The sequence below is a fragment of the Thunnus thynnus genome, chromosome 11, assembly GCF_963924715.1.
Source record: "Thunnus thynnus chromosome 11, fThuThy2.1, whole genome shotgun sequence".
In the NCBI taxonomy this organism is placed as follows: domain Eukaryota; kingdom Metazoa; phylum Chordata; class Actinopteri; order Scombriformes; family Scombridae; genus Thunnus; species Thunnus thynnus.
The window spans coordinates 9,648,977-9,665,558 of NC_089527.1; the positions used below are offsets into that span (position 1 = coordinate 9,648,977).

At 41.3% G+C, this 16,582-nt stretch overlaps 1 protein-coding gene across 2 annotated transcripts in view; it reads left to right on the forward strand.

Moving 5' to 3' along the window:
- The window catches only part of hdac4 (histone deacetylase 4), a 145,129-nt gene that overhangs the window by 93,258 nt on the left and 35,289 nt on the right, over positions 1-16,582 (forward strand). For both annotated transcript variants that reach the window (XM_067603111.1, XM_067603112.1), the window contains 6 exons: positions 7,154-7,282; positions 7,645-7,751; positions 8,027-8,146; positions 9,357-9,570; positions 10,504-10,721; positions 15,624-15,896. In XM_067603111.1, the coding sequence (XP_067459212.1) occupies positions 7,154-7,282; positions 7,645-7,751; positions 8,027-8,146; positions 9,357-9,570; positions 10,504-10,721; positions 15,624-15,896 (1,061 nt within the window). The remainder of the gene's footprint in view (positions 1-7,153; positions 7,283-7,644; positions 7,752-8,026; positions 8,147-9,356; positions 9,571-10,503; positions 10,722-15,623; positions 15,897-16,582) is intronic.

Sequence of the window (16,582 nt, forward strand, 5' to 3'; positions counted from 1 at the left end):
GCATTCAAGGATACAGAAAGAAATTGGAGGGCCAAGAGGGGTTTGTAATAAGCCTTCATGAATAGTCTAACAAGGAGTAAAACTCCACAGTATACAGTGACAAATCAATCGCTTCCACTTGACTGTACCAAAAAGTCCCGGCTCTTTTTCTGAGGCTAATGAATGTAGCATGGTCTGTTTGATACAAGGTCGTGGGACGAGCATAAGGTCAATCGTTGGTTAACTGTCCAGCTTCAACTAATTGAACGGAAGGAAGCCAGTGGAGGAGGGAATAAAGCTGCCTGTGTCTGGGCTAGTCTGACAAAGAGAGAAAAAGGCAAGATTAGCCACAAAAGGCCAGGCCCTGTCTCTGACCTGACAAGATTTCCAGATTATACTGTATGTCCGCCTCTTCTCCTTCCTGCACTCTTTTAGCACCCACCATTACAGCTCCACAGCACACAGCATATCCAGAATGGGATCACCTGTTTGTCGGCAAAGCCCCATGAAATATAGATCCAAACATGTACCCATACAAACACACATGAAGACACAGAGGCAGTTTTTTGTGAATGAACGTGTCCAGGAACAAGCAGTGTTCATTAGCAGAGCCTGGAGGCAGCATCATTAAGTGTGGGGTCAAGAAAGCTGCCAGTTGGCTGCTTCCCCTGTCGTTGCAGCGCCTCCCACTGTCATATGACGATGGCTAACCTCAGCTCCCAAATCTGTCGGCCAACACATACAGTGTGGCCTATTGGGACAAGCTCATTAGCCTGACTATATACCCGCGAACAAGCTCCCAATTGTGCAGCCAGCAATCTATTACAAAGCTAAGTGCCAGAGTGACAGTTTAGAGAGAATCTGTAATTTTCAACACATTTATGGGGCTAATTTTGAGTGTAACACATTAACTTTAAAGGATACAGAAAGAAATTGGAGGGTCAAGAGGGGTTTGTAATAAGCCTTTATAAGTCGTCTAACACAGAGTAAAACTCTACAGTATAAAGTGACAAATCAATTGCTTCCACTTGGCTGTACCAAAAAGTCCCGGCTCTTTTTCTGACGCTAATGAATGTAGCATGGTCTGTTTGATACAAGGTCGTGGGATGAGTGTAAGGTCAACCGTTGGTTAACTGTCCAGCCTCAACTAATTGAACGGAAGGAAGCCAGTGGAGGAGGGAATAAAGCTGCCGGTGTCTGGGGCAGTCTGACAGAGAGAGAAAAAGGCAAGATTAGCCAGAAAAGGCCAGGCCCTGTCTCTGACCCGACCAGATTTCCTGAATATACTATATGTCTGCCCCTTTTCCTTCCTACACTCATCTAGCACCCACCATTACAGCTTCACAGCACACAGCATATCCAGAATGTGATCACCTGTTTGTAGATTTAAACATATACCCATCATCAGCGGCAAGGCTGTCAACAGGATTACCTACAGACAAGAGTTACTCCTTGCCCTCTGAACATTGGCAGTAAATGACAATCTTCTATACATCCAAATGCACTGGAGGAAAGAGAGGGATGAGGGGAAGCGTTCAAAGCAAACTGAGGAAATATGGACTCAGTGACAGGACGCAGGCTCCCACCGCTCCCAAATCATCTTCTCTCAAACGTTCAATCCATTCACAGTAACATGGATGAAGGATGGAGGCTTATGCCAGATGTAAGCATGACTTAAGAGAAACATAACTGCTGGCTTTTACTGAGATGTGGCTGGGACACACGGATCGCAGCAAGGATCTACACATAAGCGGTTTTTCCACCAGAGGCGGAGTATGCTTCTACGTCGTGGTCCAGGAGAAAGTACGTAACCCTCACCTCGAGCTGCTGCCAATCTCGCTTCACCCCTTCTACCTGCTGAGCGAGTTTCAACAGACTACACATTCTTTCACCCGATGCTCCACAATTCATTTAAGGAGATTTTAATCTCTGCCATGTACACATGTCATTGAAAACATGTGAACAGCATGTCACCTGTGCAACTACTAAGAAGAACTCCACATTGACTTATGTTAAGGCTCAGTGCCTGGCACTTTCAGAACCCTGCCTTTGCCTCCTTTTGAAGCATCCTACCACAATAGTGTACCTCTTCTGCTGATCTACAAACACATCTGTAAGCGACGAGAGCAAACAGTAAAAACAGTGAAATGCTGCATGGAAAACAGCTCATGCTCTGACTTAATTGAACTGGCACAAACTGTTTCGTCTTATAAATCCTTCTGTGTGGACACCACCATTTCCTGTAAGAATATTACACTCTTCCCTAATAATAAACCATGTGTTACTAAAGAGCCAAAAAATGTCATAAACAAGTTTTTTATACAAGGAATAGCCAGGAAAAGAAATAAATTACCAAAGAAGTAAGGAATGAGATAAGAAAAGCTAAAATAATGTACCAGGATAAGGTGTAACATACATAAGTACAGTAGCAGTGATCCATGGGCAGCTTGGAGGGGAATCAAATCCATGTCCTCAATCACTCAGAGAAACAGTGAAAGTCTCTCTCTTCTGACTGTGAGAAAATCAGGAAGGCCCTGGGTCCAGATCACATTTGTTGGTGCACATTGTGACACTGTGCTGACCAGCTTAGCGGTGTCCCCCACCATATCTTCCAGATGTCAATTGATTGTAACCAAATCCCTGCTATCTGGAAATCTTCTACTAGGCAATTTAATGGTTTTAGACCAGTCGGAAAAACTTTGAGAAAATTGTTAAAACCTTGTTCTGTTAACTGTGGATAGAAAACTTGATCCACTGACATTTGCTTACCAGGCAGGAGGAGGTGTTGACGATGCCAAGCTTTTAATACTCTATAACCTGTATAAACACATAGAAAAGCCCATACCAGGCTTTTGTTTGCGAACTTTTCATCGACATTCAATATGATGCAGCCGCATCTTTTAATAGAAACGTTGCTAAATTATTTTAATTTGCCTCACCAGCTTGAATTATGGATCTTGGACTTCTTAACTGACAGAGAGCAGAGGGTTTCTGTAAATGGCCGTTTCTCAGACTCTGTAGCTACGTCCACATGCTCGCCATAAGGGTACGACCTTTCTTCGTTACTCTTTACTATGTATACTGACAGATGCAGGAGCACTCAGGAGGGCAGCTATTTGATCAATTCACCTTCTCCGCAAACTAAATTCCTTTTAAGTCAGTCCTGTCATCCTGTCGTTTTTATCAGTCTTTTATTGAGCGTCTCCTGAGTTTTTCTTCTATCTGCTGGCTTCACAACTTCACAATATAAGACAGTAACAGCTTGAACAGCATTGTCAAAATCTGTTCTAAGATCACCAGAGTGAAACAGAGAGATCTGAATTCTTTTTGCAACCAACAAATCCTCCACAGTGCAGCAAATATCTTGGCCTCTTCTGGACATGTTATTGCATTATGTTTTACCTGCTTGTAAAACTAACCACTATTCTATATCGTTCATTCCCTTTACAATTTGACTACTAAATTCACCATAGGTTTTTTACCATTGGTGAATGTTTAATCTGATCTTGATGTTTACCAAGTTTATATATCAATATTATTTTTAGATTTTATTCCGCATTTAGCTTTCCTGGTGTTTTTTTTAATATTCCTTTTTCTTGCTGTATATTGTATTGTTCAATTGTTTGTTTGTATGTTACTGTGTTTTGTGTACAACAAGCTTCTACAAACAAATGGCCCCTAGTTCGATTAATAAGTTGTTTGTATTGTATTGTATACAAACACATAAAGACACACAGGCAATTTTTTGTAAATGAATGTGTCTAGGAACAAGTGTGTGTGCAGTGTTCATTAGCAGAGCCTGGAGGCAGCATCATTAAGTGTGGGGTCAAGAAAGCTGCCAGTTGGCTGCTTCCCCTGTTGTTGCAGCACCTCCCACTGTCACATGACAATGGCTAACCTCAGCTCCTGAATGTGTCGGCCAACACTTACAGTGTGGCCTATTGGGACGAGCTCATTAGCCCGACTACATGCCCGCGAACAAGCTCCCAATTGTGCAGCCAGCAATCTATTACAAAGCTAAGTGCCAGAGTGACAGTTAAGAGAGAATCTGTAATTTTCAACACATTTATGGGGCTAATTTTGGGTGTACCACATTAGAATTCAAGGATACAGGAAGAAAGCAGAGGGCCAAGAGGGGTTTGTAATAAGCCTTCATAAATTGTCTAACAGGGAATAAAACTCTGCAGTATAAAGTGACAAATCAATTGCTTCCACTTGGTTGTACCAAAAAGTCCCGGCTCTTTTTCTGAGGCTAATGAATGTAGCATGGTCTATTTGATAAAAGGTCGTGGGACGAGCGTAAGGTCAACCGTTGGTTAACTGTCCAGCTTCAACTAATTGAATGGAAGGAAGCCAGGAGGAAGGAATAAACCTGTCTTTGCCAGCTAAATAAAGCTTAGTGCCAGAATGACAGTTTAGAGAGAATCTGTAATTTTCAACACATTTAAGGGGCTAATTTTGGGTGCAACAAATAATATTTTTAGAATGTGTGGCCCAGTTGGAAGTTGTGTACTTAACCCCGGCGCTACCTGCAGTGTTACACGGGATGGGAAAAGCCATGTTTGTTGATTAAAAACACATGTTGACAACACATTTTCAAAACTTTTTAATTCTGCTTCAAGTGCTCTCTTATAAGAGAGAAAACCTAATTGACCAAATTGAAACAGTGTGGCTAGATATTCTTTTACTGAAGAGCAAGCCTAATTTAGTCCTAACTTGTTTACAGGCCTCCTGATGAGAGAAACTTTTATGAGCTTTTGGAAAAAGGTTTGTACTAAGTGTGAAGACTTTGTTAAATCTGAAGTGATCATGACTGGTGATTTCAATACTGACATTAGGGAGACATATCTTTTTGGGTTCAAGTCTCTAATTTCTGTCACCTGTTTGGTCTTCCCCAACTGATTAATGAACCCGACACATGTTTGTTCTTCCACTCAAGCTATTATTGACCTTGTTTTAGTGTCCGACAAGGCTAGTATAGCAAATAGTGATGCTTTACATTATGGTTTGAGTGATCATTCCTTTGGTTTCTGTACAAGGAAGATTAAGAAAAATGTGCTGCACTGCCATCACTCTATAAAATAGATCTTTGGAAAAATTATGGCAAAGAAGCACTCACCCATTGTCAGAGTGAGATGAAGTGGTCCTTTGTATTGCATTGTAATGACATGGATAAAGCATGGTGTTCTTTTAAATGTACTGTATGTTTTTAGAAGTTATAGACAAACTGGCCCCATTAAGAGAGATAAGAATTAAGCAGAGGACAGAGCCCTGGATTAATGGTGATAATCTGGAGGCTATTATGAAGAGAAACAAACAATATTTGTTGTGCTTGAGATGCCCAACAAGCTCAATTGCTCCAAAGCAACTGGTTTTGATAATATTCTAGCTAGATTTTGAAGGGAATCCATGCATCACCCATATTGTAAATCTGTCTATTGAACAAGGTCTTTTCTTCAGTGATCTCAAACTAGCTAAAGTGATTTCTCTCTACAAGAAAGGGATTTAACGTGAACACGGAAACTATAGGCCTGTTTCTATCTTGTGTACTCTGTCTTAAGATCATTGAGAAGATCATGTTTTATCAGATTGACAACTTCCTGTCCTCACACAATTTACTACATGAATTGGCAATGTTAGATCTACAGAAAATAGACAGAAGCTATTTTATTGTCCAAACTAAAAGCCATTGGTTGTAATGATGCAGCAATCAGATTGGTTAGCTCTTATCTGAAAGATGGGAAACAGGTGGTAGATGTTAGTGGGACAATATTTCATCGTAGGTCTATTGATTGTGGGGTCCCACAAGGAAGTATAGTCGGACCACTTTTTTTCCTCTTATTTATAAATGATCTGAAGTCTGTCACTTCATGTGAACTCTTTTTATATGCATATGCAGCACTGGTTTCCCATGAGGATAAAAGCATAGTTGAAAGTACGCTGGCTGAACTGAATCCATATGGTTTGGGTTGAAGATAGAATTGAAAAAGTCCCTTGGTTTTAATGTTGTTGTTGTTGATGACACTGTGCTTGCAGCTAAGGAGTCATTTACTTTGGCTGTGTGCTGGATAGCCATATATCAGTGGGCCGGCCTGAAAAGGTACTCACCAAGGTCAAATATAAACATGCTTCTTAGCCAGAATTTCAAAATTTCTGGACAGGAAAGCAATGGTGACCCTGGAAGGAGCTTTTGTCCAGCCTTGTTTTGATTATGCCTGCTGTTCATGGTACAATGGCCAAACTCTGTACCTTTAAAAACAAACTTCAAACTCCTCAAAACAAGGTAGTTAAGGTTATTGTGGAACTCCCCATGAGAACTCACCTTGACCCTTCTCATTTTGAGAGCCTTGGGTGGTTGAAAGCACATGGCAGTTTTTCAGATAGAGTTGTGCATTGTACGTAAGATTGTGAACGGTGCTAGACCCTTAATACCTAAAGAATAATTTCCACTGATTTTGTTCCTCCCAGGTTTAAGAGTAACCTGAAGAAGGAAAGTTTTTTATACATGGCAGTTAATCTGTGGAGCAGATTGCCCAGAAATCTTGAAAACATAACCAGTCTGAGAGGTTTCAACCTGGCGCTTAAGAATTGGCTCAGAGGTTATTCATAGTAGGATATTATGTCTGATATTAGTGTCTTTCTATATTTTATTTTGTTTGTTTTGATGTAGCTTATTTATTTCAATTATTATGGACAAACCCAGACTTGAATATAATCCCCTGGGGGGGGGAGGGCTGTGAAGTAATGTTGATATATTGATGTCTTTATCTCTGATGTACAGTTTTTAATTAGTTTTAGTGGCGATTAGGGCCAGGCATTGTCCAACTAAGCACTGAGGTTGTGATTGATGTTGTTAATACTTTGAAATACTAGCTGAGTATATTGTATTATTGTTTTGATCAATGTTTTTGTGTTATTCTTGCCATGTCAGATCTGCCATCTTGACCCCTGCACACCCACCATCCCCAAAGGGACCACAATGGAAATAAGCCTCTGGGCTTTAGCACTCAATGCCACGGCAGATCTGCTGTTTTTTTGAAATGAAACTGTCAAATAAAATGAATCAATCAATCAGTCTCAATTACTGTGAAGTTTTGCCTTACTCCAAACTGAAACTTTACGTGTATCTTATGGTTAAATCCTCCATCTTCCATTTTCATCTGTTTCTCGTCAGCCTCCGAGCCCAACCTGAAGCTTCGTTCCAGGCTAAAGCAGAAGGTGACAGAGCGCCGCAGCAGCCCTCTCCTCCGCAGGAAAGACGGTCCCATCACTACTGCCAAGAAGCGTTCCCTTGACGTTGCAGGTGAGCACTCTTGTCACAGGATTTAATCTGTTTATAATGTGATATCTTGTTAAAAAGATTTCAAACAAGACCCATTCTAGCCTGTATTTGGAACATCAGTGATTGGATTTTACCAAACAACATGAATTTTGATGGCTTATTCTTTCAAAATATGTCATATAAATAAAATTATATATTATCATCATTCATTTTTGTGAGATTTTGGATATAAACAAATGTAAATCCATATGTTATAATATAAATGCTCCCCAGAATGGCTTTAACAAAACAAGGACAAGGAATAACAGAGTCACATTTCAGCCCAGAGAGCTCATTGGTCCAGGCCAGCAAGTTAAAAAAAATCTGTTTTGTGTGTATTCTAGAGTCTGCATGCAACAGTGCACCAGGCTCAGGTCCCAGCTCCCCCAACAACAGCTCCAGTAACATCCCCAATGAGAACGGGGTCACAATCTCCAGCAGCCCAGGAGAGGTAACCAACATGGCTGCCTGTGCATGTGTGTGTGTGTGTGTGTGTGTGTATGGTTGCATATGCACATGGATGTTTGTGTCCATTAGTGTTAATGTGTTTGAGGAAAGGTGACCAGTGTCTATGTATTTCAATGGATGGTTCAAGCTCTGTGAGTGAGTGTAATATGGGAGATGTAAATGTACTTTGTGTAACACTGTGTCTACTTTGAGTCTAAACTCTGTGTGTTTGTGTGTGTGTGTGTGTGTGTGTGTGTGTGTGTGTGTGTGTGTGCCCAGGCCTCCCTGCTTCAGCGGTTGGCTGCAAGGGAAGGTTCAGTTAGCCAGCTCTCTCTCTACACCTCCCCCTCTCTGCCCAACATCACCCTGGGACTGCCAGCCACAGGCCCTGGTAGCACTGTGAGTATACCTAATGTACAATATTATACTGTACAATTATACAATATAGCATTATGTATTACTCTAAAGCTGGAGCACTCAATGACAAGTCTTAGAGGTCCACTTACGTAATAAATGTACACCACATTTAGGATCCAGTAAGGGTGCGTTACATGATAATATCTCAGGACAAAAACTCATGAACAGTACATGAACAGAATTTCTGTATTGATGGGAAACGTGACACCTTTGTTGTGTAACTAAGTCCTTAAACTTGAGCGTAAAAAATATGAAGGCCAGGCTCGGACACTGGTGTAAGTGTTGCATTCACTGTTAATTCTGATGGAGTCTTTTGACATCAACTGTTTCAGTTTTGCGGTTCTTACCTCCATGTTTTTGGAATAGTTTTGTTCAAAACAGGCATGTTTTTTGGGTCGTAGTGGAGTTTTGTGTTCCCACTCTTCGTTGCAGCTACTGTTTCATTGTAAATCAAGCACAGTAATGGTCTCGTACTTCCCTCGGCCAAAATGAATGTGTATTTCTCAGTCCAGTCTTCCTTAAATTCATGTTTTTTTTACAGTTAGCCTTTCTTTTTTATCTTTTGTTTGGCTAGTTTCAAACAAGCCATTTTACGTTATCAACCAGAACTCCTACACTCCACAACAACCTTGTTAATTCTGGCTACTGGTGGACGGTTAAACAATCACAGCTGAGGTGAGATTATTATAGCCATGTGCAGTCCGGGTCGGGTTGCGGTTAGATTTAGTTATCGGTCCAGAGTAAATAGTTATTTGGTCCGGATCTGGACTAAAATTTGCCTATTGAGTATGTATGCTCTAAAGAATCTATTTCGCAAAACATACACCTAAAATGTAGCTTGCATCTCTACCGGTCGTTGACTCGACGGAAATGCACTGAGAGCATTCACTGACTGGTTAATTTACTACAGAGAATAACTGTGAGTTCATTCTCTGAGCTGTTATGTGCCTAGCGAGTCTATGCACATGGATCTCCCAGAGTCCAAAATTGAATTCCATTTATGCACAGTAAAAATATGAAACCTCTTATCAGTGTTTTTTTGGCAGCGCATGCCTTACATTTGTATCTCTCCCTGTTCCTCTTTCTCCATTTCACTCCCTTTCTGTCTGATATGACCTATTTCTGTTTCCATCCGCCTGCCTGCGTCTTTCCTTCTCCATCCCCGTGTCTCAATCTCCGTCTCTATTCGCAGGTGTTATCAGGACACCAAGATAGTGAGAGTCGTCTGGCATTGTCTGCATTACAGCAGGGCATTCCTCTGACCCCTCCTTTCCTGCCCACTGCCCACCTGCCCTCCTACTTGGCATCTTCAGCTCTGGACAGGGAGGCTGCTGGAGGGGGCACGGCTGGTCACAGCTCCCTTCTCCAACACATGGTGCTGCTGGAGCAGAGCCACAGTCCAATAGGTTAGTATTCACTGTAACATTTACAGCATTTTCTTTACTCCTCAGCAGTCAGTAGGCGGTTTTTGAACTACTGACTCTGTGTGGATCATAATATCAGAGCATGTTCCTTCCAAAATTTTTCAAGTTAATAATTTAGTTGTTACAAGTTAGCAACACAAATGTAAATATTAAAAGTGATTATAGCTACAATTGATTATTGTCATTATCAATTAATCCACTGGTTATTTTCTTAATTCTTATTATAATTTTCTAGAATGCAAGTTGACATATTCAAATTGCTTGTTTTGTCTACCTAGCAGTCCAAAACCCAAAGACATTCATGTTACTGTCATAGAAATCTAAAAAAAGAAGCCAATCCTTTAATTTGAGAAACTGGAAACAGAATTCTTGACATTTTTGATTGAAAAATTACATAAATAAATGTATCATTTTTCTAAATACATTGATTAATTTTCTGTAAATCAAGTAATTGATTCATAGAATAATTGTTTTAGCTGTAGAGAAGTTACTTTTTAAGCTAAATAACCTCCTCTTGATGTAATCTCACCTTTAGCTTCTTTACATTTTCTCTTAGAGGATTTTTTTTACAACTTGATTACATTTCACACAGCAGCTTAATTGCATAGACAATAATTGTGACAACACAACTAAATCCACACTGCATAACAAACATGAGGTATCTTTAACGTACATATTTAAACATACTCACATTATCCCATACTATCCTCACAGCCATGATAACTGTAGTATTTAGTTTAAAGTTGAGTTTGCACAGATATTTTGGATGGTACTTTTGAACCGTCATGTTATGATGCCCTTTGTACCTCATTCAGTGTTGTGTTGTATCATAACCAATAGGATTGATGACCAAAATTACAGAAATAAAACATATAGTTTATTAAAAAAAAAATCTTTACTATGTGTTTGCCACAGTTGGTCTGGCTGGCCTACCACTACAATCACCTTCTGTCTCCAAGCTCGCGCGGAGCCACCGTCCCCTGGGGAGAACCCAGTCGGCCCCTCTGCCCCAGCAGCAGTGCGGGCAGGCACAGGCCCTGCAGCAGCTGGTGGTCCAGCAGCAGCACCAGCAGTTCCTGGAGAAACACAAACAGCAGTTCCAACAGCAGCAGCAGCAGCACATCATCAACAAGGTAGCTCTGCATGATATATATGTTACTGTACATGCATATACAGCTGTAGAGTTGTAGCCAGTATGTGCATGGGTGCACAAGTGTGTTTGTACACTAAGTCGGTATGTGTGTGTGTGTGTGTGAGATGCTGCTTTGCTTAAACCTGCAGTGCGGAACTATCATCTCCCCCTTTTGGCAGTGAAAGTAAATAGTTACATAGTCAAGTTAGCTGAACCAGAAGTTAGCCGGAAGTCTCTGGTGCACATGCTCTATGGGCGCTGTTCAGCTCTGATAAACCAATAATTGTTGGTTGACCTAAAGCATCACTACTAGTGCCCCAGCACGGGAACGTCAGCACAGACACCACATTTAAAAACTTTGTGCGTTGTGAAATACAGAGAGATTTATCTGGCGTGGATAGGCTTAATCAGCATTGTGTGAACTTGTTTGGCAAGGGCTTGAATGTAACGGACGTTCATTTATATGTAAAAGTCCCACACTCCAGCTTTAATATCTGTGAATCCTGTCTTTGCTCCAAGAGCAGGATGAATCAGCCTGCAATCAAGTCTCATAGCCAGTCTTTCTTGTCTGTGTTCGTGTATCCCTACTTCTCCTTGTCACCCTGGCAACTGTGCTCTAGAGGAAGCTGCCTGCATATATGGTCATACAGGAAATGTGACTCACTGCATCATTGTGTTTGTGTGTGTGTGTGTGTGTGTGAGCAAGGTGTTGAGAAGAGTTAGAGTAGTGTAAGGTCAGTGTAGAGAGGGAGATGTTTGTTTGTGTTTCTGTGTGCATTCATGTGTTTGAGTGCTGAAATTCCTTTCAGATTAAGCTCCTTTATCTCGTGTTGTTGGGCTGTTGGTGACTCCCTCTGCTTCTAGACTCCAGGCTGTTGTGACTCCAGCTAATTAAAGCTGGAGTGCGGGACTTTTGTCGCCCCCCTCTGGCAGTAAGAGTAATTACAAAAACACTGTCAACATGTGCTTACGTCAAAGGCTCCGCCGTAGCCTACTCCGTCGCTACTGTTGCGGCTGTAAAATGGTGGATAAATTGTTTTGAACGTTACACAACGCCCGCAAAAATAACTTGTTTCACTATCAGAATTTGATCCATTCAGTCCAATAACATTTGGAAAGTCAAGAAGAGCCACACAATTAAATTATTTATAGATAGCAGAGAGCTAACTGGAAGTTAGCCGGCTTAGCTGGTGGAAATTTCCAGTGTGCATGCTCTACCCATAGAGCATGCCCAGTATGCATTCATCTCGCCAGCGCAGGAATGTCAAACCCTTCACCAGATGAAAAACTCTGGTATACTGTGAGATACAGAGAGATTTACCTGGCAGTGATAGGCTTAATCAGCACTGTGTGAACTTGTTTGGTAAGTGCTTGAATGTAACAGACGATCATTTATATGTAAAAGTTCCGCACTGCAGGTTTAAGTCAAGCTCAGGTGTAAAATCAGGTTAATTTCATGTAACATTAGTTTGTGTTAATGTTCTTTTCCAGGCAGTTTACAATGAGAATTGCTGTTAATGAGTTTAGAAGCAGCATTGGAACTATCATGATTATTTAAAAATCATGATATATATTAACAGGAATGTTGTAACACAAGATTTTAAATTGCCTCAGGTTGTAGTGGTTATTTTCTTATTTAAAAAAAAAACCCACCCCATTTATCACACACACATAAAAAATCTCCTGATGCTTTAATTTTTCGGGAGGATTTGATAAATCTGGAAAACAAGTGAAATTTAAAAAGAGTACTCCTAATCATTGTGGGCATGCTTGAAATTTATTGTGCATGTCTGAAACAGGATTATCTTCCCTAATTCAGTGTATCAAATCACCGACCACTTGCTAATTAAGACATTTAAGACAGGCATTCCAGTTGGACACTAACCAGGAGGTTCAGCAGTGCAGAGCACACATATCTATCTGTTTTTAAGTGTGTCCATATTTTCTCACAGTTTTTTTTAAATTAAAAAACAAAATACAACGCTTACACAATCTGTCTGAGCACAGATGAGCAGACAGTGACAGCGAGGCCTGTCACCAACATCACACAAGTAAACATAGTGTTCCCAGACAACAAGGGAATGCTTCAAACATTATTGTTATAATTCACACAAATCAAAGGTTTGCATGTGTGTTTGTATGTCTATAAATGCAAACCACATGTGTTGACCCCAGTCATCATCAGAAGTACCACCACTGTAAGCTCCTCAAATCTGTTTCGAAGCAGCCCGCGTTCCAAGTTTCTCGTTCGGATCACTGAGAATGTAGTAACTTTACAACAAATCATTACCTCATTACCTCTGTGAGTACATAAATATGGAATATGAAAACATGTAGTTTCAATTTACATGATTTCCTTGACTTCTACATAACTTTATCCACAGTTGGAAATAACCAGTTTAATCTGCAGTGAAAATATAACAGTAAAAAGCCAGCATGCTCCAGTGTTCCAGATGTTGCAACACATTTGGCTCCACTGTGTAAGTCTCCTGCTAGATGTTTATATTGTTTGCTTACTTTTACTGTAATTAATTTTGGAGTATGGAGTGGGTGGCATGTTGGATGAGTGGGTAGCCCATTTGCCTCACAAGAAGAAGCTAACCGAAGCCTCTCTGTGTAGAGTGTTTGCGTTCTCCCCGTGTCCGTGTGGTTCCCTCTAGGTGCTCTGATTTCCTCCTACATGGCCTGTATGTGTGAATACTGTATGTTTGTCTGTACGATATATGTGTGTCAGCCCTATGATAGATTGGCGACCTGTCCAGGGTGTGCCCTATCTCTCTCGCACAAACCTTTTCCTGCAATTTCACCTTGATGCACTTGATGGAATTATTACCCATTTCCCAAATTAAGGGCGGCTTTTCACAGGTTGCAAGTGTCCGATGACAAGTAGAGGATGTTGCTGTGGAGAGACAAAGTTAAATGGAGCCCAAGTGACTTTCTGTAATGCTTGAAAAGGTCAATTATCATAGATGATCTACCCCATATTACATTGGTCTCTAACCTGTCATTTCAAGTATAAAGCCTATTTTGCAAATATCACCTGGAATACATAAAGAGCTCACTTCAGGTATTATTATTAGCCTGAATCGGGGTGGCTGTGGCTCAGGAAGTAGAGCAGGTTGTCTATTAATCAGAAGGTCAGCGGTTTGATCCCTGACTTCTCCTGTCCACACGTCCTTGGACAAAATACTGATCCCCGAATCGCTCCCAATGGTTGTGCAACGGTTGTGTTTACTTCTTAAGCTGTGCTTTTTGCGCTCACAGTAACAGCTGCAAAACAGGTACTTAAATGCAGCCAGCTCAGATACTTGTCATTTTTTTGCTCTGTTTGTTTTTCCAATAAGATTGTATAATGTTAAAGTCATCGCAGAACCCATACTGTAAATAGATCGCATGCCCCAGTCAGTCGCCAGTGTTTTACTTCTTTACTGCCTCTTGAAGAACTATGTAAAAGAAATCACTTGAAATGTTGTTAATCGCTGCATGATTAGTAATTAAAAGAAAAACTGTGATACACATATACAGTATGTATGTGTGTATGAGGTTGGTTTTTTTTGTTACAGTGTTTTTACAAATGTCACAGTGGTATAGTATGATTCATCACTTATTTGCCCCCATGTTTGACATCGACACTTCGTAAAACATGGAATCTCTGTGGCCTTCCTTCCTTTCCTCGCTCACATTTTTCGACAAGTCAGCAATGAAAAAGGGGCCCTTCCTGCAAACTTAAATTTGGCTTTAACAGTTGAACGTTTTCGCAGCAAAGACAGGAATGAAAGTATCATGAAACGGTTCCAACATGAGCCAGCTGCCTATCATTAATTACTGTACCTGAGACAGATAAGGCAATACTGTGGTATACCCGCTTACATAACAATGTTGTGGAAATGTATGTGTGTGTGTGTGTGAGAGAGAGAGACAGACAGATAGTTACAAGAGTCAACTAATGTCAAGTGTTTGTGTATAGAACCACCTTCCCTTCTCCAATTCCTGCTCCCTTTCTTCCAAACCGATTCAACAGGCTTATTTAGTGCTCCCAGCCATAGTTTATATCCGAGGCAACTATTTCCTCTGTTAAAAAGGAGCAGTATAAAGAGAGAAAGAGAGCAAAGCAAAGAGAGAAAGGACGAGTGAAAATCAGAGCAGCGGGAGTGGATGAGTGTTTCGAGTTTGTTTGGAGAAGAGGGACTGGGATGAGGCAAGAGCCTGCTCTCTGACGTCAATGGACTGTTCCCTGGGCAATATGCCAGCCAAGTGTGTGTATGTCTTTGTGTGTGTGTGTGTGTCTGTGTGTGTGTGTGTGTCTGTGTGTGTGTCTGTGTGTTCCATGCACAAACAGCAGTCCACTCCAATCATGACCTGTACATCAAGGCTGAGGTCTTCGACGACAGGGACAGAGAGAGCTGCCACAACAAGATTCCTAATATCACCCTTCTCCACTTCTGCACGTCTTTCTCCCCCTCTTGTCCTAACTCCGTTTTCCTCCTCTCTCACAGGCCCGGACAAGTTAGCAGTCTAATTTTAAATATAAGGCACAGAGATTCTTTTAAACAAATAAATAACCTATCAGAGTTCAGAGTACAGGTCTGTTCAGAGTACAGGTCTGGTTTATGTCAGTGTGTACAAAAAGTACAAATGCCTGGCTAATGTTAGCTTTTGTTTGATTGAACTTAAGTTCTTATACATTGTTTGTACTTAAATCGATCAGGCAGCTATTTTTGGATTGAAAAACATGTTTAATGAACCATGCTATTCCCCAGTCTTCACATGACATTTGGTGGACAATTTTTTTTATCTAAAAGTTTTCCTATAGTCTCAAGAGTTTGTTTATTTTTATCATACTGTGCTCTACCAGTTGAGCCAGACCAAACTTCTGACCTGCCTTTATCTCGTCCTCCTCTAGATCATGTCTAAGCCCAGCGATCAGGTCTCGACCGCGAGCTCCAGCGCTTCGGGGCCGGGCAGGCAGCATCAGAGTCACCCAGAGGAGACGGAGGAGGAACTCAGGGAGCACCAGGGCCTCTCGTCCTCCTCCTCGTCCTCCTCCTCTACCTCTGTGCCGGAGGCAGGGCCCGTACGGGGGTTGGTCATCAAGCAGGAGCCCCCAGACCCGCAGGAGCAGGAGGAGAGGGAGCAGAGGGAGAGACAGGCTGAGCAGGAGTTGATGTTTCGACAGGTAAGGGTGAGGGGTGAGACGGGGGAAGCGGGAAAGGAGAGAGATTGGAAAAGAGAGTTGAGAGGAAAGAGGAGATGATATAGAGAAGATGGAAAGAAAGAAGGAAAGAAGGAGGACAGTGAAGTAAAGAGTGAATGATGGAAAGACAAGAGACTGACTAGGCGTGAAATTAGAGTCAATTAAAATGCACGAACTTCTCAGAACGCCAAAGGTGGCACCATTATCTCATCATGTAAAGCATTCAGGTTCAAAGGGACTACAATTAGACACTATAGATGATTCTTTTTCACTAGTGTTGTGGTGATTTTATTAAGGCAAATGGATGAGAACAATCTGACAGCAGTGACAGATGGAGCTACAAGTGACTGACTGAAACATTACACTCTACACTCAATCTGCTTTCTTCAACTGTTTGTCCAGTCCACTTTTTTTTTGCATTAAAGCTATATTTAAAATATCTTCCCAAGTCACGAAAAAGGCACTTAACCACTACACGTGTTCTACTAATGCGGAGTAGTGTGTTTTTTTTGTGAACAGCTTAGGGCATGTGTGCCTCCTCCACACTACTGCCTAGCACGACTCCATATGGACAATCACATTCACATGCATGCTTTTAAAATACAATCTGTACACCCACAAGAAAACTCCTCTGTTGCACACACATAGTCTCCCGTTTTGCTGTAAGT